Genomic DNA, 23,124 nt, shown 5'->3' with positions numbered 1-23,124 from the left:
GAAGTATAATTGAAGTATAATTTATAAGATAAAACCCCAGCTAGCAAAAGTAAGAGTGTCACTGAATATGTAACAGTAAAGGACTCATAATGTCAATTCAGCTCTGCACTCAGCGATCCCCACAGGCTAGAACTTGTCACTGGCTTGTACTGAGGTACATGCCATTATGCCTTCGCTAATATTATTATCTCTCCTAACAAGATTAAAGGTAGCATTGATATACCAATCAGTGATGTAATTACATCTGTGTTCACCTGTACAGGCACAGCCAGGAAGGAAGAGTCAGTACAAGTAAAACAAATTCAGGTCTACTCATTGAACAAATATTCTTTGGAAACAATGGAGGAGATTTGCTCAGTTTTGAAAACAACTACAAAAAAGCAGCGTTGCCACCCCACAGCCCTTACCAGGTAGCGCCTGGCACTCCTGCTGCCGCTGGTCCCACTGGCAGTTCAGGTGTAGCGAGCAGCTTTTACAGCTTGTCAGTTTATTGCAGATCTGTTCATTCCTCACATGACATTTGGTGTAGTTTTTAACTGACTATAAAAACAAAACAGACAAAACAGCATCTCAAACATATGTCAAACTATCAACAAACCAGAATTCAAAACTGAAATACACAGCAGGTGGGATCCCTCCCAGAAAATCACAGCCACCTAAAAGTGAGGTTGAATTTAAGCTCTTTGTCTAGATTCCCTTTTCAGTTACAGAGAGTACAAAATGCATCTCTAGAGCACAAATCACTACACATGTCCTACACAAACAACTTTGAGTGGGTCAAACAGTACTTTGAAGATGTCACTTCCCTGTACAGAGCCTGGGTAAGAGCTTAACTAACTAAACTAAATCACTATTTCTTAGATAGTTAAGGGATATGCTGTCACTAAATTATTTCATCCTACGCAGGTTAAAGCAAGAAAAATAATAAAACATAATTTTAAAAATGGCACAAGATACAGGTGTAAAATAATTATACCTCATTGACTGAAGGTGCAAGAATATGCTCTACTTTGTTTTATGTGGATTAAACGAAACAAAAATAGGAGCTATAGACCAGTAGTCACAAAACACAATAAGGATTTGTCAAAAATGTCAACCATGCTTTTTTACAGATTTAACTGCAACCTTGGATGCAACACAGCTAGTATAAAATTTACACAATCTACAGGAAACCATTTTGTCAGTGACATAAACCCATAAATAATATTATTCCTTTGATACCTTAGCATACAAGAAAAGGAGTAAACACTGAAGGAATTTTCACTTGGGTTTTTTGTCAGGCTTGGTGGGATGGGGTTTTTTTCCTGAAAACTGAGGTCTTCCTTTCCAAACTAGGCATTTTGAGTACAAGTCATCTTTTCTCCCCCTGCATAGTACTTTTAATTAAGTCATAATATTTTTATCTTACTTAATATAACTGCCCAAAATCCTCAGCCAATTCACCACCTTATCCATGAGGCTGTCTCTATTAACTTCATTTCAAGGTAATAATTAAAAATAAGTCCTAATACAAGACAGCTTTATACTCACAGAAACACAGAATGGTTGAGATCAGAGAGGACCTGTGGAGGTCATCTTGTCCAACCCTAACCACCCTTGTCCCTCTAACAACAAAAGATTAATTCATGCATAGTAGCAAAAATGGACTGCACTTTGACAGCAAACGTATGGTTTACACGACAATTTTGATTGCTTTCCTTTCTAATAGTCTCCTGCAGTACGATAAAGCACATCCAAAGGGGCAATATGACAATATGTTACACAGTCATCGGGACTGGAATGATGATGATGATAGGGCATCAACCTACTGCAGTCAGGAGGGAAGACAACCAGCCTCCGTTTTTTTTGTGTTTTTTTTTTTTAAAGTCCTGATATAATTCAATTGTTAAAATGAATTTTCAATCTCTCACAGGACCAGCTTCATTCTTTCTGAAGAACACTGCTGTTTAGGGATTTGTTTGTTGCCTTTATTGGATCAGATGCCCATCAGTGAGCTTATTATAAAAAGTACTCACTGTTTTTCTGGTCTATAAGAAAGGCTACTGTGAAATAAAAAGAACCAGAGAAGCAGTTCTAGCAGAAGGCATCTACACCACAGTATGAAATAGAGCCAAAGGCAATGCCATAAAGTAATAGAATATCTATCTAGGCCAATAAATACACACGAACAGTAAAGCACAAAAAACCTTTGCTACAAACCCACATTTAGTTTCACTCAGTCAGGAAGCATATTCACAAAACTACCTGAGAGATGCTTTAAAGTGAAGTTTGGAGCACAAGACCCACCATCTGCTCATTTACAATATCTCAACTAATACTCACTTTTAACACTTCATGATGACAGTCAAAATCCTTAAGCATTCAGGTTGTTTTTGAAAATGATATACTCTTTAGTGATATTACATAGAGATTACAATTTTCGAACTAAATCAAGATAATTGTTCTATCACTTTCTAATCATGAAGCTTGTTGTGCACTAGTTATTTAATGTTTAAAATAAAACTCAAAGTACTACTGACTATTCTGTAATAATGTTCTCTGTTGTATTCCCTTATTCCCAGCACTTATTTCCCCTAAATCCAATTTAAACATTGCTTGCCTGAAAATCTCATTAGTTCAATATAGATGTGAATCCAATAGATAATTCATATTAACACAATATTAAGGTTATAACTTAAGCTACCAAACCCAATGAAATTCAGAAATATGACAGTTCATCTGTTACTGAAGTTCTATATTGCTGTAGGATATTTATAATGTTTACACACCAAAGTATGAGTAAATCATGTTATGTATAAAGCTTCCCACTTATGTCTGATTTACTTAGATTTTTTCAGTACTGATCTTGATATAGTGGTATACAGACAGACTTCTGATTGCTATTAAATAATGTACCTCTCTCCTCCTCCTGGATTTTTCAGGTTAACAGTATAATCTTGTCTAGTTTGCCTAGTCTAAGTGTAAATTATTAATCTAACAGATTTGCTACTATTTCTCTGAAGCTACTCCCAAATCTTACTCCTTAGTCTTACATTTTCTTTTTATCCTCCAATATAAATTTGATGGTATTCATAATTCCTTCTACCACTTTATACATTTTCCCTTGACTATTCTTTGAATTCCTCATATATAGGCAGATTGTTATCATTATTATTGGTATTAGTGTAGCATCCAAGGACTCCCACCATGAAAGAGGACATCAACCTTCCAGAAGCGGTGCAAGCATTACAAAAAGGAATGATTCTTGTCTTTAAGGCACTGTGTAAAAAAATATATAACAATGCAGGACTATAGCGCTCTCTGAAACATCCTCTAGTATCCTATATCCCTCAGCAAGATGCTCTTTATCATACTCTTCACAGCTCCTACAATGTTTAGTTTATGTTGCCACATTCAGATATAAAATACTTTTAAATAACATAAGAATTTGGGCTGTATTTAAGTTACTTATATCAATTGGGGCTTTATTGTATTACATGTGTGGAGACTGACGGACAAGAAATTCAGAGATTGCTACTGGAGGTAAGGGCGTGGTTGGTCACAGTTACAGAAGGAACACGTCTCCCTTGTAGCTTTTGAAAGCAACAGGGGTTTCAAAAATGTAATACAGACTGGACGCAGGAATACTTCAGCTATGCCTCTTCCCATCACAGTCTCTCCAAAGAAAATCACATGCACTGCACTTGAAAAGACACATCAGAGACCACACTCTGACCAAAAAGGTATTACATTCATGTGCTATTACATGGTGTTCTTGATCCTAATTAAGTGTTCTCAATCTATTCTGCCGTCCCATATATCTGCTCTCTGTTACACTAAAAGAGTAGGCATTTTAACAAGTTTAATGCAAAGATTCAGAATAAGAGCTGAAATTTTATAAGGAAAGTGATTTTTTTTCAATTTTTTTCCAAGCACTTGTACGGTTTTGAAAAGAAAACATTTTCTCTCAATCAGGATTTTTCAAGTAAAGTTTAGTATTATATTACTGCTGCATTTCAAGCCTTCAAAATACTTTCCTTAAGTAATATGGGAATAAGTTAGTTTATTTGCAAACTTTTAGTGTGGGCAGTTAACATTTCTATAAACAGAAGGATTATAGGCGAACATTGCAGACAAACAGTGGAGCACATTATTACAGCTACCCTATCACTTCAGTTTTTACTGAGAGGAGTAAAGACAACCGAAGGGGAGAAGGAAGCAATTTCTTGTTAATTCCTGAAGCTTGCCTTTCAGGACTGGTGTTTGGATCTGAAGTAGAGTTTGGTGTGGAACTAGGAAATGGGAAGAGTTATTTTGACATATAAAGAGTCAAAACCAATCTGTTTTGATAACTAGTGCAAGCATTTCCCGTTGTTTCCCGAAGAACAGGGTGAGGGAGGAGACAAAGAAGTGGGTTGAAAAAAAAAAAGGTAAAAAAAAAGGCAGAGAAGGGAAAACCTTCAAAATTCTTTCACATTATAAATATCAAAGAGAAGCCAACATATTGTCCAGTAACAACCTACATGTGCACATAAATACTTTTACATTTTTCAGCTTGTAAGTCTATCAGCACTTGAGCTAATCACAAACATAAGTGGCATGGTATTTGTCCAAACCCAGCTCACCCTCTCATGGATATTGCTTAAAGGAGGCTGGCAAGCAGGAGGCATTCCAGTACTTTCAAGGCTTCAATGCAATCACATTTTAATGTACCTGCACGTGCCTGAAAAAATAAAACAGCTTTACAGCCATAACATGAACCTGCTATGTTGCTATCCTTAAAAATGATTGCTCTCAAAATATATCAAGGTTCTCTGCCTCTTTATCAACCAATATTTTGCTCCATTTCAGGAGAGCCAAAAACGAATTGATAAATTAATTTTTTTTACTCTAAAATTGAGGCACTCTTTGGTCTCCCTCAGTAAAGGAAGCTTTGCCTTTTGTTGCAACTGGTGGGCTTTCTTCAGTCATTTACCAAAAGATTTTGCTTTCACGGCATGGCTCCTCCCTGAGGAGCAGACCAATTCTTTGCTTACTCTTCCATGCTACTACCTAAAGAAAAAAGACACCTTGTAATGGTGCAGCAATTTAAAAAGAAATTAATCTCTCTCCAAAGATTTTTTTTTTTTGTAAAAACTGGAACATAAAATTGTAAAATTAACAGCTTTTCCCACGAAGATTTCCATTACAAAGTATTAATAGTCAATTTTATGAACAACACAATCAGCAAGGGGGTATCATTCTCACAGGATAAGTGATAAAGCTTTTTATATGCAGATGTACAAAGTGAATACAGTTTCATAAACATATTAAGATCATCCAGATCTGGTTGTTTTCCTCTATCAAGAAACAGGCAAAATGCATCAGAATCAGTGAGGACCAGGAAGATGCTTAGAATATTATAGAGTACAAATGAAATTGTCAAGGTGCAAGACCAATGTAATAGACTTAAGGGGAGTGAACTGCTAGTAAAAGTCAATACAATCTGCTCCACAAAAATCAGAAATATACCCCAAGCAGGACACAGAACTTCTTTTTGAAAAAGCAAAAGGAAGATGTGAGACAGAGAAGCTAAGGAAAAAAGGTAGATACGAGCATGACAGAAAGCAGGTTCTCCCAATTTTAGAAGAGGCAAGAGTGATATGTAGTGCTTAGAGGGACACACATGCAACACTTTGATTTTACAAGTCAACCAAAATATTCCTGTTCAAATTTCCATCTTTGATGCAGACATCCAGTGAGTGGGAGAAAAATAATAGGTACATCAATGATGCCGTTTTCTTCTTTGTGACAAAGTCTTATACAATATTCTGTGTTTCAAAGCTGAAAACAGTCCTGGACTAGATGCGAGAGGCTCCATGAAAGAGGAAGTTACATAGATACTAGTATGTCATATTTCATGAAGACTGTACTTGGCATAAGACAGTATTAAAGATAGTATGATAGTTGCTTTTGTCTGTCAGGCAAACCAGTATCTGTATTTGCACATTTCTGAAAAAAGGTGATCTTACCATTTTCAGCATCCATCAATCTCAAAGATAAATAAATTTTTATTTTATAATCACCACATTTTATTATGGAATAACTTCAGTGTATTATGTAAAACAACTGTAAGCAGTCTGGGGAATTTCAATGCCATAATTTCTCAAGGCAGTCTTGAAAATCCTTATTATAACAGACAAAATCTCTAACAGGTATATTTAACGGTAGAAAACAGACAACAAGGCACTACTGCTAGCATGCTGTTCAATGTACTCACGAGCCAAATTTCAGTACAATCTTGAACCACTCCACATATTTTAAGTAAACTCTTTGAGTTGAGCAAGACAGCATAAGCATTCACCCCTCAATATTTGCATCAGATATGATGGGGTCAACTAAAACCATAGTATGCAGAAGTATCCCACTTATGTGAGCTTTTATGGGAGAAAAAACAGCTTGCTAGTGAGCCAGACCTCCAGAATGACACGGCATTGCAAGCCTCTGCTTGCAATTACATCAGATACGAGTGCAATGATATATACCTTGATGATGCATGATTCAGCATAGTAGTGGAATATAGTGTCCTGTAATGTGCTGACCCACATCAGATGGTGAGCACAGGCAGGTATATGTGTATCATCAATGCATTAGTACTACTTATGAAGTCCATCTGTCCAAACAGAGTTATTTGAGGGAAATTTCCATATTTTACAGCCCTTCCAATCAGCAGAACAGTTACTGCTTTGCAAATATCCATGACCATGAGGCCAATGCCAAACTGATTGCCAACATAACTTTAGTACGCTGGCCAGTTTCCATGAAGCAAAAGCAACAGATTCTAAAACATTATTGTCTGTCTCATCCGGATGTTCTATTATCTAAGTAATAAATCAAGGTCTTTGTACAGCTGCAAAAATGGGACTTTCTCCTTGTGATGTTTCGGAGTCTACAGCTTGTTATCCCATATTACCATCACAGTACTGTCACAGCTTTTTCATTTTGTGGGCCTAATCCAGAAGTAGCAGTCTATGAAAATGGATAATCAGCCTGATTCATTCCGTTTCTCCACATGGTGCCATTCTGTTGATGCTGGGTTTTTGTCAATAGCTGAAAAATTCTGTCTCCATCGTCTCCCAGCCAATACACTAATTTTGCAATAGCCACCTTCAACTTATGACAGTAACTCTTTCCAAAAATCATTTCAATGAATTTTCACTATCCCATTCTTTAGTAACTCCACTAACAGCCTTTGCTATCCACTTCAAACCCTGGATAAAAGACAGAAAATTATATAGAGAAGACCGATGCATCAGTTGCTAATTATGCTGACAACCTTGGTCATGAAAGGTTGTCAAAGAAGGATACTGAACCAAGAAGCTTGTGCTAAAATACCCAGTGCTACATATTTATTAGGGATGAAGACGGTCTGCTCTTTAGCAACTGTTCCTTGCTTAAGAGTTGAAAATCACGGTTAGAAAATTGGCACCTAATATAGTATAATGTGTTAGGAAGGGAAGAGCACTTGAAGATCACAAAGGAAACTAACCATTAGTGCCTGGAATGTGAAAACACACTGACAGACTTATATAACACGGGTGCTGATGAATTTGTGTCTGCATTGCTTTTATTAGTAGTGACTAGCTACAAATGCCAGTGATTAGAGCTGGCTCTGCTCAGTTTGAATGGGCAAGATTTGAGTCAGAGTCAATCCAACTCACACCTTAATTTGTCTGTCTGGAGAACAAGATTGATTTGCATCAGGTTCAAATGAGAGAGCAAGCTACTTTTACTAATGGAAGTGTGTAAAGAAAGGATTTTGAACTCAAGCACAGCCAGGTATCTGAAGCTGGCTGAAAAAAAATATAAGGAGGCAAAATTTATAAAGCTAAAATACTATTATAAGCTTGTCAAAAACCAAACGAACAAGGAAGAGATGTAGCAGCTGGTGCACAATAACATGAAGTATAAAACACAGCACTAAGCAATATTAAAAATAGAAAAAAAACACTTGTATGAATCTATATAGAGTGCAAGAGCTGTTAGTAATGGCTTTAAACTAAAAGAGGGTACATTCAGATTAGATATAAGGAAGAATTTTTTTACAATGAAACACTGGAACAGGTTGCCCAAAGAGGTGGTAGATGCCCCATCCCTGCAAACATTCAAGGTCAAGTTGGATGGGGCTCTGAGCAACCTGATCTAGTTGAAGATGTCCTTGATCACTGAAGGGGCATTGGACTAGATGGCCTTTAAAGGTCCCTTCCAACCCAAACTGTTCTATGATTCTATATGTTCTTATTGCTTGTCTATACAACGATCAGAACAATCTTACCAAATCATCACAAGCCAGTTAATCTCACGGTGACAAAGGCTCATATTCCTTTAATGAAATGATAAGTGAATCTACAACTTAAAGAAAAACATTTCTATGATGATCAACGATCAGAATACCAAGACTAATAAGACTGACCTGGTCTGGTTTGAAAGGGAAAAAACAAACAACCACCATTCATAGGATTCCATGGTTTCTGCCTGCATACTGTACACTGCATATGCACAAAATCCAAGTTTATAATTATTCTGGGGCATTCCAAATGTCATTAATTAGGAGATAACAGTATTTGTCCTGAGAGATATACAGTGGGCTAACACAATCCCAAAAAATACATTAATTTTTTTCCCTGGAATAGACATCTTTGCTGCAGTCCAACTCTGCCCTCTGCAACATTTTTACAGCAAAAGCCAGGCAAACATGTTTATGTTTGTGTTCAAAACAAGCTACTGTTAGTCTACTATACCCCTTTCGTTTGCTGCAACAGGCCTCTGGTTTAGCTAGAAAAGAAACAATATTAATAACATGATCATAGATTTGCAAAGACTCACCATGCTACAGTTACTATTTGCTGAAATGCACTTCTTGTCATCACACCACTGGCACCCGTTTGTATTGGCAGTACAGCTCGCGCAGTCCGCGTATCGGTAACATCTGTCATCTGCAGCAGCTGTAATACACATGAAAGTCAAAAAGAAACAGCACACACAAGGAGAATAATACCACATTTTAAACACTTGCTTAGAGTATTTTCTGTTACATCCTTCATTTGAAGTCTAGCCATTCATAAAGGTTTAAGTTACTGTAGGAAATCAATTTATTCAGTTAATAAGATTTACTCCTTTAAAAATTCCTTTACAACAACTATATTTGAAGGTTCATAAGTCTCATATCAACTAAAGGAATATTCAGTGATTTTCAGCATACAAATGCTCTTAGCACAGTGCATAAATTAAGAGTATCAGAAAGTTTCTTAAACTATTTATTCTTCAGTCCTTTAACACAGAAGAAAGATTTTCTTCAGATCTAAGTTTCTGATAAAAATATTAGATTGATATGCAAGAAGGCAATGGTAAAAATAGTGAATAAAAAAATCTAAGACAGATATTAGCAACACATGGACAAGTTAAGTCTTTATAAATTAATTTATAAACCTAATAATGATTGGTAATTTATAGTTCTGCCCTTTCTCTACAAAAAATATTTGAGGAAGAGTTCATGTTAAATCCTTAATACAAGCCTTCAGGACTTGGACTGAAATTTATGTTATTTAAAATTGGGACACAAATGACTACTTCTGTTTAAAGAAGGCAAAAATGTGAAAAATTACTGTGACCCAAAACAGAATTCCTACCATCTCTACACCAATTACCATGCTTAACTGCTGTGCAGTTTGGCTTCTTTAGTCTTGGGATCATGCAAGTTTAAGTGATTCTGTCGCCAGGGAAGCCTTGCTATCCAAGAATTGATCTTTTGAAAACCCACCAAAATTCCTGCTTGTCCTTTTAATATTGACTAACAGCAGTTTCTCAGATGATACTCTCAACCAGATAACAATTGAGCCAAATGGTACAAAAGAATACATGAAAATCTGGCTTTTGGAAGAATATTACCACCTGAAACTGGGAGGATTTGACAGCAGTGAAGCAGTGCTGTCCACACAACTTCTTCGGAACGGGAATTCTACACACCTCATCTCTTGCAAGTTTAGTTGTAGTTTATTCCCACTGCAGCAGCTGTACTTTAGACACTGCTCTAACTTTTTTATTTTCCTTCAGCCTGTCTGTGCTTTGTCTTGCTAGATTTTTTAAACACCTGTTGATATGATCAGATCCACTTTCATCTGTATTACTTTTGAATTTAGTGTCTCAAGATTTTTCTTTTTATAAAGAACTGAAACTTTCTAGACTCTAGATCTCTGAATGTTATGAAACTGTACAAAAGCAGTTCTTCGGAAAGCTTTACCTGGATAACCTTTTTGTTACATAATGCACCTTTTTTTCAAGTTTGCAACTTTATATCCAGTTCAGAAACAAATAGAAGCTAACAGAAAAATAAACTCTCTTGAAGCATTGATTAATAGCAGAGCTAATATTTTTTTAACAACCATTAAAAGTAGACTGGCAGTTTAATTGTATGGTAGTTTGTACATGTAGCACACAGCCAAAGTTTGGTTAGCAATTTTATACTGTGCTGAAAGGAAAGATGCACATTAAAAATAGCAGGTCTATGTAGCAGGGATGCATATTTTGTTCATGTGACGTATAAGAACAACACTTTTACAAGCAATTTATTTGTGACAAGCCAAAATACTTAGGAATAGGGTGCAACAGTTAGTCATAACAGTAAATTGACGTTTCAAAAACATAGCTATCACAATGTCACACAGAAATTCACATGACAAACTTGAACCCATTTTGACATACTGCAGCAAAGGGCTTGTTTGCCTCAAGTTTGTTTCCAGCTGTGACTGTACTATATTCCTCTATACAAATACTCCTGTTTGATAGGTAATCTACTTGAAGCGGCGATACTTTCCCTCTCTCTTACCGGTACATATAGACATGAGAGTGCCATATGCCTGTAATGCCAGATACCACTTGCAGCGCCCATCTGTGCTCTGATTGCTGTTATGCTTTCCGGGAATCAGAAAAATATAAAGGCGCTTACATATATATAGATATATTCGTATGTGTGTGTATCCCAAAACAGGAGAAGGTGGAGAAAGAGGAAAATTAATTCAGTCACAGTATTACAAAGCTCACCCTTTTATAAATGCTTCAAACACAACGAGCCAAATCCAATCTAAAGTCATTTTATGCCTCAGCTCCCCAGTAAAGAAAATTCTTCTCTTTGAACCCTCTTATGTTTTGTATCCCCTTTGTATTCCAGAATTGAATTATTTTTAAAATTAATCCATAAATCTCTTGCATTGGGTATTTTCTCAGAGAGGAACAGTCTTAACAGTCCATTCACTAGTTCCACCTGGTTGGTCTTTCGGTGTTTTAGGGTTCCCCCCGACTCCATCTCCTACATCACATTGCAAATTTGACACTGTAAGACTACAATTCACTCACCTGTTTTCTTAGGACATTTTGCTCTAAGGATGTTATTAGCATGCCCAGATTCCCATGATTCACAATGTTTCTTGTTCCACAGACACCTTATCCCTGGACGAGCATTTTTACACAGCTCTTCATCTCTGAATGCTTCACAGTTTGGAGGCTTATACACAAGGATGTCATTCAAAAGAACACTCGAAAAACCGCCAAATATATACATGGACCTATTAGGAAAAAGCAAGTAAATATAACCATTATTGTAGATATAGATACATTTTCTTGATTTCTTTAGCTTTCTTGATATACAATTAAAAACCCCACATAATATTCCAAAAAACATTCTTAACCTCTCTCTAATAAAGACTCTTGTCAGTGGTTCCATTATAAAGATGGATAAGTTTTTAAATGTATTTCTCCATGGAAGCTTAGACTGACAAAAAAATTGCTCAAAGTGCAGTGTGCTATACGTATTAGTGAGTGACATATACCAAATGTCTGGAAAGAAGAAAGAAGAGAGAAGAGCTATGGAGGAATCTACTCATTTTTGGAGTTAGATAATGAGAACAGAGTGTGAAATAATGGGCTGCAGGAAATGAGACCATTTCTTCTTCAAGAAGATTTCAAAGACAGCCAGCAATAATTGGCGGATGGATATTTCTTTTTGGTAACATTTCTGGTGCAGCAGCTGCTGAGATCAGAACCAGAAGACTAGACTTGAGATCTTACCCTTCTCATTTAAAATTGAGATAATAATAAAGAACCTGTATATCTATTGTATTGTATACTCTTAAAACAGAATTAATCATACAGTATCCAGTAGCAGAAATCTTTTGAAAGTATCTTGTATTACACTTTTTTGTACATAAAACCCTACCAAAAATACCATTAATTTCAAGGAAAAAAAAAATGGGCATTTTTGACCTCAAAGAGCAATAGTTCTCAAAGTATCAGACATACCTTAGATGTCTTAAAATAACACAAATCACCAGTTGCTGAATTCATTAATACCAAGCAATTTTCTCTTAATCAAGTAATCTGTTCATTGATTTTCAAGGGCTCTGTGTACAGAGTTACAACTTACTGCTATTTTTGTTAAAATCAGTCAAACTCGTATTTGTAGTATTACTTATCACCTCCACTATTTCTGACCTATACAATAACCATATGTAGAGGATCTCTAAGTTGCCTGCACGTACTTAAATACTGTGTTTATCAGTGTCATGAATAACGTAGAAGAGATTCGAATGATCAGTGGTACAACGATCTGTGGTACTGCAGCTGTCAGATATTAGGCCATTTGGCAACCAGCAGTAGTAAAACTGACACAAGCAAACAGCAGAAGTTTCTTTAAACCTGACTACAGTTTTCTACAAATTTTCCATTAAAAAGCAGATGTTTGTCACAGCATTATCTTTGGGTGTTGAGGTGGGGGAAGCAGAGAGTTCAGCCACCAAATCCAGCAAACTCCAGATCCACTCCGTCTCCTGTTTCTAGATGATGAAGCTTTACTGAGCTCCTCTACTCAACAAATGCCATAAAAGTATGCTACATTTCATAGAGGATAAGCAATATACTTAATATAGTCTAGATGCTGGCAAGCCATTTTTCCTGCAAGTGGTTACTGATGATCTCTGTATAAGTATCTTCAAAATCTTGTTTTTTCCAAGCAAATTTGTTACATGTTTTTGATTTTATGATTGTAGAAGAACAAGGAATTATAGCACACTGCAAAGAGAAAAAGATTTCTCCTATTGCATCTAAGTGAGGATTATAGTTGGTACTGAATCTCAAATTCAGTGTAGTTCACGATACTGAGGAAACATCTCAGTACACTAGAAGGTTCATATAAAATACCACTGAGCAGTTTCCACAGCACATCAAATTGATAATTAGTTGTACCTAAGACAAGTAAGATGCCTCATGAGCACTACTTTTCATGTTAATAAATTACATCAGCTGTACATCATTGAACCATACTTCACATAGGTATAATTTCTGCCACAGTTTTTATCATTCAGAAAAACAGTCAGGAAAATTTAAAATACGCTTCATTTACCCATTACTGACAACAGCAGTGTGACCAAATCTGTTGACATCTCGATGTAGATTGGGTTTTGGTAAAATCTTCCATTCATCACAAGCTGAAAGACAAAACAAAAGCATATGAAAACATATATAAAATAATTCCAAAAGTTTTCAGCAAAATATATGCAAAATGGATTTTATCAGACACTCTTCTGTATTTTAAGTATCAACTAATTTTATTGCCTATTTACTCTCCTTTTCCTTGAGGGATCAGTGCAGGTAACCCCTGCCATCTCCAGTGTAAAAACAGACCATCTATACCTCCTGACCTTGAAATGTTCTTAACACGCTTTCATCACCTACTGGTCTCACAAACTCTGAAACAAAATTTGACTGATGTATTTAAAACCATTCTTAATATTAGTTTCTAGGGTTTTTTTAAAAAATTGTTCTGCAAAATCAGCAGGATTTGATAGACTTTTTCTGTTGTCACTAGTGAAAGCTAAGCGTTTTTTTTCTACTCCTAGTAATGTGCTTCATTCTGCTGTCTAAACATGTTATTTATTTGGACATCATAGGGCCCTTCTACAGCCTTTCTTTGCAGTGATATGCATTTATCAACGTATATCACAGATTAGTGATATACACACTATCAGTCTTCAATCACATTCCAGTAAAAGCATTTTGTAATTTTTGGTCTTTCATTTCTTTTTAAGTAGGTTTTGGATTTTTAGGTAGATCCTCCTTTTAAATGCATCACTGACGGATTTTCTGGAGAAAGGATTAATAAGCATAAAGATTCTTCTATGCTTCTAGAAATTGCAGGATTTGAGCACACTGCAGTCACCAGTTCTGAGAAGCTATATTTGCGTTGCTCAAGAATAAATCAACAGGTACTCCTTTTAGATTCATTTGTTGAGCAAGTGCTCCAGGAACTTGTCAGCAACACTTATCATGGCATTTATCAAGGTCAGAGGACACTCACAGAAGTGTCCCTTTATTACACAGTTCTCTGCCTTCACAGCCCATTTCAACACCCACAACGATAACCACTGCCATCATTGTCATCAAGTGATCAGTAATAATGCCCTAACATTACACACCCTCAAATTAGCCAAAGGATTTCAGCTCGTATGTATTTCATTGAACATCTGCGACACTAAACATTTCTTTTCATAAGTGCTTTAAGATAAACTACCACTCCTCCAGCTGTGCAGCCCATCTCATTATTAGCCTACTTTTGGTATCTTAATTTCAGTGTCCTACTAATTACTTTCCTTTCATGAAGGATTTGAGATGAATGTTGTATCAGTATCTTCACTTCAAATTAACTATTCAAGCATATTTAATTTAGTACTGCTGTAGGAGCATTTACAAATGTGGCTTTGGTGTGGTTTCATTTTTCTGTCCTGACTGGGATCTCAGTTCTTTAGAACAATTAGTCCTTTCTTCATTATTTCCTACTTGAACTTGACTGACTTTAAATATTCAAACCCCACAGTAACAGAAATAGGGAGCATCTAGAAATTGAAACTTCAAGGAAATCCCTTCAAAATGGAACAAAGACAGTACTTTCCTACAGAGCAGGCAAAGCATTTCTGGAATTCGTCATCATAACAAGTTTTGGAGACAGGTAGGGTAAACTTTCAGGAAAACTTTCACATTAGACAGAAGGTTACAGTTTTCTTATTTAAAAAAAAATCTGCTATACACACAAAGATAAGGATTAAATCCAAAGTTGAAAAGGAGTTAAAGGATGAGAGATCTCTCCAATTGATTAAAACAAAAAAAGTGTGGCTTTATATATATATGTACACACACACATATATATAAATATTTAGGTCTTAGATAATTATATTGTCCTTTCAGATATTCTCAATGAAAACTTACTTGCATTTTGCTTTGAAGCCAGAATAACAAGACGACACTTTTTCTTTTAAACAGCCACAAAGCTATCAATTTGGACACAAAGACACAATAAGAATGACCTATTTGCTCAGCATACTCTCCATAATAAACAGAAGTAAATAGAGTACACGCCTGTAGAAGCTGCACAATCAGAGTTAGTACCACAAAGAAGCAGAAGTGTCCTATAGAGACCAACAGTCAAAAAAGGTCACTGGCATACAGCAAGACTGTGGGGAGCAGATCTGAAACCTAACAGTTCCCAGGGTCTTAATGCAATTATTACGCAGGTTGATTTTTACTTAATATTGCCGAATTAATTTCCTTGTAAGATTCCAATGGCAGCCACATCTAAATAAGGTATCAGACCACATATGTCAAGAAAGTCTGCTTAAGGTTAAAAAAATAAAAAGCCAAAAAGAAACCCAACCCCCCCTCCTCCCTCCCTCCCCAGCTTAAAACAACAAAAATGGATATTCGGAAATCCAAGAGGGACACCAGTCCTCCAGGCTGCTGTTACACAGAGCCTAAGTCACTCTAACTGCTGGCTACATTGGTCCTCGTTCCCACTGGCAGAACAGTTCATCTCTGCTAGCGCTGCTGTTCTGGCAATTCTAATGCAGAAAATTATTCACAGCAGCGCTTTGTCCAGTTAGCTTCCCGTCAGCATACCATGCTGATACAGCTCGGTGCAAGGCCACACAAGGGTGGACTCTGCACATGAGAGGGGGCAGGACAGCATGGCTACGGGCAAAACCGCAGTAATACGCCGCTAGATTGGCTTAGGCTCCCACAGAATCGCAGCCTGAGCCCATAAAGAGAGTCAGAGTGAGACCGTGGCTGTGACAGATAAATCAATTACATCTTTTTATAAATTGGAAACAGAAACGAAAAGCATGTTATTACCAGAGTAACACAGATGGTCCAAACAGCAATAATTTCAACATCAGATGGTGGACTCAGAATGAATTTAGTAGTTTGAAGAAAAAGAAAGTATAGTAAGTTTAATTCACTGTCTTACAGGACCAATACATCCCCAAAATCTTGTCTCTTTCTCAACTTCTACCTTCTGTCACTATCAATGTTAACATTACATTATCATAAAATTATATTATTAATACACGTAATCTTTCACAATTGTTCTTTTTTTATTTTCACTACTTATATAGAATGGTAAAAGGACATAACGTGCCAGAGATGATGCTCCTGAAACAATTTCAACAGAAAAGATTACAGTAATAGGGGACCGGTTAATTACATATGATCACAAGTTTCAGATTAAGGTAGCAGTACCATATCCCAGCACAATACTGGCATTTGATGCCAGTGTTTGAATTATGTAAGAAATTCAGACTAAGAGCAATATTATTTACTGGAAATAAGTGATCAACAATCATGAATTCATTTTCTATTTCACGAAAATATCTCCGTTTTAAAAGCTATAAAAAGCAAACATTTTAATGCTACAGTCGACCAGCAAAACCTTGCTGCTATACTTTAAAATAAGTTCTTGCTGCTGTAAGTCATTGCATGTTAACAGAAACAGCATGTTTGAGCTCTTGTGCCTTTGATCGTAAAGGAAACAATTTAAAAAAAACTCCACACTAAATTTTCATCTGATCTTGGGAATTGTTGCACATTATTTTTTGTATTTTTACAAACACACATACAAATATATAGTGTTTCCTGTACTTAGAAATTTTTTAAAAAGTGGGATTTAATGCCGAAGGAAAACAATAAAACCATAATAAAGGCCCATTTTGAGATAAGAAACACTTGAGGGCTGGAGATATAATAATTCCTTTCTTGCTGATGGTATTTGTCAAACTGGCAGGTCTTTTCAATAGAGTACAAGGAAAAAAAAGGGGAGGGAAGCATGTTACAAATAGCCTTCCCTCTTATCTCCTCCTAGCCTTCTCAATGACTACCGAACACTGAACGGAGCATTGTGCAACAATAATACTTTTGCTCAGCTTTAAATTCCTGATCTGAGTTTCTCTGTACAGGTTGGTTAATACAAAATACAGATAGCAAGCCAACTGATTTTTGGTGGGTTTTGGTAAAGAATAAAATGGAATTCATACCTGCCCGTCATCTTCAAGCTCCTTTTGAATGTTTCAAAGTACCCAAATTTCCAGACTTACTGTACAGTTCCAAGAAGAAAGTAACAAACAGCAAACGCAGGACGCTTATTGCTATTAGAGCCTTCTGTGACTTGTATTTGTTGTGTTAAGTCTAAGAAGGATGCTAAGCTCTAAGGAGTAAAAAATAAAACACTTTCCTCTGTAAAGTGTCATGCAGTCTTAAGGTTTTATACAGATAATAAGTGGAAATTATGGTATTGGTTGTATTTACCATTGTCTCTGTATGTATCCGGGTACAGTATACTGCACGTGGAAACTATACTGCTTTTAATAGAAATAGTTACTAAGCAGATGAAGAAGTGATACTATCCATTCCAAACTGATTAGCAGAATTTCTAGTCACTGGAAAGTCCAAGGAAGAATACAGGAGGCTCTTCTTCCTATTAGTAAGGCTTCAACTTCAAAAACAAGTTCTATCGGACTATATCATTATAAGAAAAAGATTCATACTCCTCCCTAGTGTAGATTAAATGGTCACCCGGTGATACAGAAGTGGCTCTGAGAGTGAATTCACCAGCCATACAAATTATGTGATGAAATACACCACAGAAACGCACCAGATCTGAGGTGATCCAGCTGATGCTGGCAGAGAAAAACCCCAAATTAACTTTGCATGGCGTAGTGGCTCTCCAGGGTCCACACTCCAACAGGACAGGCCTCAACACCCTATACTTCGTCCGGTCACCTACATCCTTCTCATCTACATCCTACTGGCAATATCGCTCTACTGGTATCAGAGAAGATGACCAAGGCGTTCTTATAGAAAAGTTCTCAAAAGTTGCAACAGTAAGGACAATTTCACAGAGCTTGAACTGAGATGGGAATGCAGGCTGTTTACGAGGGACATAAACACGCAAAGAAGGAGACCCTGAGAATTCACTGTGGCACAACTAAGGCTCCATTGCTCAGATCACTAAAAATACCACCAGTTACATCAATGCAATGGTACCATAATAGCATATATGGCAGGGTAAGAGGAATATGCTATACCAGTGGAATATATTCATATATCAATAGAATGTATCCCATGAATGTATCCATGATTTTATAGGGGAAAAAAAAAGACCATATTTCTAATCAACACTGTCACATCAGTAAAATACTCCAATATAGATTTGCTTTAAAATATTTAACTAAGATCAGATTTACCAAAATGTTACTGAAGGAAAACAGAGGAAATATAGCATCCTAGCTCTATCCTGTTAGCCCTGCAAGTCTTTTTATGAGTGACTTTTTCTTTTCAGACATACAGTTGAACATACCACTAAAAACCTGTTTAGGAGTGAAGGACAGTATAATGTTTTCATTTATCATTCACATCTGATTTTGAACAATTTACTACTTAAACATTAGGGCAGAACTGGAGCAGACATAAGTTAACACAGCTCTGTTAAATTCATGTTTCAATTAAGTTAATAAAGCAATTTCGAAAATTATACAAGTTGAGCGTTGTCTTCATTTAGCCCAGACCTGGGGCTAAACAATAACCAGTTGTTCTACCACCCAATCTCCCCTCCCTGACTGAGAAACAGAATTGGGAAAGGAGAAAGACTTGTGGGTTAAAATTTAAACAGATTTAATAAAATAAGGAAACCAATATCAATGCTAATACAAAAGACACAAAATTATAGTTAGCCCACAGAGTGGTGGCAAGTCACTCCAGGGACAGCAGTCATTGAGGAGGAGGGAAAGGAGGGAGAAGGAGAGGGGAAACGAGAAGAGCCCCAGCCATCCCCAGCAGCTCTCCCATTTATAGTGAACATGATGTTAATGCTATAGAACACACCTGTGGGCCAGCCTGGGTCAGCTGCCCTGGCTTTCACTGCTAATGGCCTTAATCACCACCCAACAGCTGGCCACAAACTGAAACAAAATGTAACAGAAAAGTGATTCTATAAAATTTTATCCCCATGAAACCAGGACAAGCATCCAACTAACTCCAATTCAAATTTCATTTATGAAAATCTAGGAGAACAGCACATCTACAAGCTGTTTTAAAGATTATTACTCTCCTCTTTCTTCATCTGATTTACTAAATGTATTATGGACATCTCAATTATTTTCAACAACTAAAAAGACTATGAGAATGACCCTGAAAATCTTAATAACTCACTCCCAAATTGACAAGATTTTGTAAAAAATATAAGAGAACATCAAGGATCTGAAATATTCCCTTTGCAGAAAACACTATAGAAACTCAGATGAAAAACTGTAAGCATTGAACAGAAGCTTATTTACACCTCATCTTCACTTTCCTCCCCCACCCTGCAATGCCCAGTACTGCACTCAAGACTGAACAGAAGCACCATGCCCACTCAGAACTTGCAGGTGGAACCCTCTTGAAGTGATACTCTCACTGTTTCCTTTAAAGAATGGAAAGGGTTCATACTTCCAAAAAATTATAAAAGGAAAAAGACTTTAATAGTAGTTAAAGTAATGATCCAAGATGTAGGAGAAAGAGGTTCATTTCCTACCCAATGGGATTTTAAACCTACAGCTTTCAATTCTGAGGAAAGTGCCCTCACAGTTCAAGCTAGGTAACTTTTCACTACTCCAAGTTAATGCTGTTCCACTGAACAGAAAAAAAAAAGTATTGTTAGAAATAGGAAGCAAAAGTTGTTAGGATAGTCTCTAAAAAAAGGGCGACCAGTGTTCCATACTTTACTTCCAGGATCACATTTGTATTTCTGCACTGGCAGGCAGGTTGAGTGACAACCTCTTACAACATTTGGAGCTATGCTTTAAGAAAAGTTATAAGAAACCACATACTTTATGTTTACATTATCAAATCATTTCTCTATTTTGAAATATTTAAATAGATTTGAAATGCCGATCTATTGATCCTGCTCAATCACACTCTAACACCTGCAGTGCAGCCTTACGTACTACGTAGAATCCAATGTCGGATTATGCTTGTATGTTCTCTTTACATATTACCAGCAACTACTCAGTTTTACTCTGGTAAAAGAAGAAATGTTGATTCACAAAGTATGGACACACATGATACTTCTGTCCAGTTCTCTTTTTTTTATGACTCTGGACAACTAAACACCATGAACAACTAAAGCACCATGAAAATTAGGTACAAACAAAAAAAAAAAAATGTATTTTCCAACTCATTCCACACTGCATAAATATTTTTCTTTATTCAGATAATAAAAATCTCCTTACTCTCAGGAAAACAAAAAGGCAAACATGTTTGAAACAGCATGAATTGAATTTAAACTGTAACTCTAATATCTACAGCAGAGCCTATATATCTAACAGTAACTCCCCAAGTAATATTAAAAAAAAAACCACCTTGAGCTTTACTACTAAATGGAGCTATCAGTGCATTATACTATTATGGTTTTGTTCTTCTAATGGTACAGTGATACAGAGGTAGTTGCTACTACAGACTGCACCAGAACTACCCATTTATGACTTAAGTGCTCAGGAACGCATAAAACTTAATCTATCACAGCCACTACTTTACATTTTCTTTCTGATAGTGCATTGATGATTCATTTGTAACTCGAGAAGGAGGGAGAATTGTAAAAACAGATGGTCTTGCATTACAAAAAAATATTTACAGACATTTAAACTTACTCATTTGTTGATGAGAAGATTAGAGTTGAAACAACTTATTTTACAAGCAAACAATTTATTCATAAACAATTCATTTTATTACAAAACACAAGCAATATGTTTGATTATAAGCGAAACTAAAGTTAATCTCATGAGATAATCTTGAAAATTTTTTCCAAACAGGAAATAGTTTTTAAGCTTTGTTGAATACCCTAGAAGAAACTTAATATTTCACATGCAATATTGTCTTTCATAAGCAATTGAATTGGCACATTATTTAATCCATAATAATAAATTGAAATCCAGACAGTAACAAGACTTACAAAAAGATATATTACAGAGTATATTATTAACTTAAATGTATGGGTTATTGCACTTCTCCCATAGGTAGAGACAATGCTGAAACACAACTAGGAGAGAGCATACAAACAGCTGACGCATTTCAGTGATTTCAGATTTTGGCTTTTATAGAGGTTCCCTGTCAGTCAATTCTGTACACGTTTCTAGGGTATCCAGATACCTTAGCAATTAGCATACATGAAACAAATGGATATGAATACTTCATACACTGAAACTACAGGAACTGCCTTAGGCATACAGAAACATATATACTAACATTACCACATTACCATTTGGCGAGGAACTAAAAACAATATCCTTACTCTTATAAAAAGCATGTGTGTGTGTTTTTTTTTTTTAAAAATACTAGTCTAGGTGATTAGACTCTATTTTATCTGATTCTGTATGTCCAAGTAGTCTATTTTTTTTTGCAAATTTTGCATCTGAATACTCATAAAATAGAATCTAAATTCCTTTCCTAAACTCTGATTGGAATAGAAATGCAAGAGGTTTTAAGCACAGGAGGGCTCCTGTATCACGGTTTTACAATTAAAAAAAAACGAAAAGGGGTCTTATTAATCCCAAACTAATACTTCAAAAATCTACCAAGTTTTAGAAACTTCAGCTTTCAGATGTTTTATCTGCAGCTGGGTTGATAACAAGTTCTCCAACATGCACATGTGCTCATTTGTGTATATACAGGTATATAAACATGTATTTAACACACATATGTACATAATTACATAGCGTGGTGGTGTGGTGTTTTTTTTTTATTTTTAGTAGTCTTTCATCAGGTTTCCCAGGTTGAAAATTGAGCTCTCCTTCAGAAAATTAAAACCCACATGGACACGTCCTTCCAACTACCTATCTGCCCATTTAGAGAGAAGCTTTCCAGTAATGCTAATGTCATGCAAATTATAAATCAGATTTATACAATTAATTTATCAGCATTGTAACATTAATTATAGGGCAGCATAAGGAAGAAGGACATATGGTGTGGTTTTTAAACTTTCATACTAGATACAAAGATTGAGGATAAAAGTGAAGAAACAAAGCTCTAATGCGTCACCCTCTTCCCAAGCCTACAGGAGAGAACAGAGCGAAGTAAGACTCTTGCTCCAAATCCAGTTACCAGATACAATCTTGTTCCAAAAAGCTGGTTGTTGGTATAGCCCAGAAGATGGAATGTGACTGAACATTCACAGTGTAACTTCTGGTATTTTTCAAGACAATACCAGAGTTCTATTTTCTCTGGGAGGGCTTTCCACAATTATTGCAACACCAGCAGGCCAATAGCAGCAAGAAGACTCCATAATAGTTTTTAAGCTCATTTTGATTACACTGAAGCCCATTTGATAGCTGACCTAAGGATGCTATTTTTGCTCAAATTCATGTAAATGTATGTAAAAGCATGTCCTCAAATTTTCCGAACTTACACCAAACAATCCTTAGTCATGGTCAAAGAATGAGATGTCTTTATGAAGTGGTTTTATTTTGTTTACAAATGTTTAAAAAATTAAGAACTACTTTGCATGAAGTGTTTTTTACTTCACTACTCTCATCCTTTCACAGAATTCAGCCCAGTTATTGAGATGTGTACTCATCAGACTAACTTCTGCAAAACAATTACACTTTGGAGCAGGAGCTGGACTAGAACTTTGTATGGTACACAGATCACCACAGTTTCTCTCTGAAGTGTATTCTATTCCTTATACAATGTATATAATTAAATTAATCAAGTATTCAGAAAAAAATCCCCAGCACACTAGGCCTAGTTGAACCACTCTAC

The 23,124-nt window shown here is 36.1% G+C and overlaps 1 protein-coding gene across 1 annotated transcript in view; it reads right to left on the bottom strand.

The window, feature by feature from the left end:
* ATRNL1 (attractin like 1) overlaps positions 1-23,124 on the bottom strand; it is a 511,175-nt gene that overhangs the window by 396,451 nt on the left and 91,600 nt on the right. The window contains exons 11-14 of the mRNA XM_068397981.1: positions 13,412-13,496; positions 11,371-11,579; positions 8,845-8,963; positions 408-540 (exon numbers count right to left, since the gene is read on the bottom strand). Of these exons, the coding sequence (XP_068254082.1) occupies positions 408-540; positions 8,845-8,963; positions 11,371-11,579; positions 13,412-13,496 (546 nt within the window). The remainder of the gene's footprint in view (positions 1-407; positions 541-8,844; positions 8,964-11,370; positions 11,580-13,411; positions 13,497-23,124) is intronic.

Source organism: Nyctibius grandis, chromosome 4, assembly GCF_013368605.1.
Source record: "Nyctibius grandis isolate bNycGra1 chromosome 4, bNycGra1.pri, whole genome shotgun sequence".
Classification (NCBI taxonomy): Eukaryota; Metazoa; Chordata; class Aves; order Nyctibiiformes; family Nyctibiidae; genus Nyctibius; species Nyctibius grandis.
Note: the sequence above shows the minus strand (reverse complement) of the source record. Positions and strands in the feature narration are given on the sequence as shown.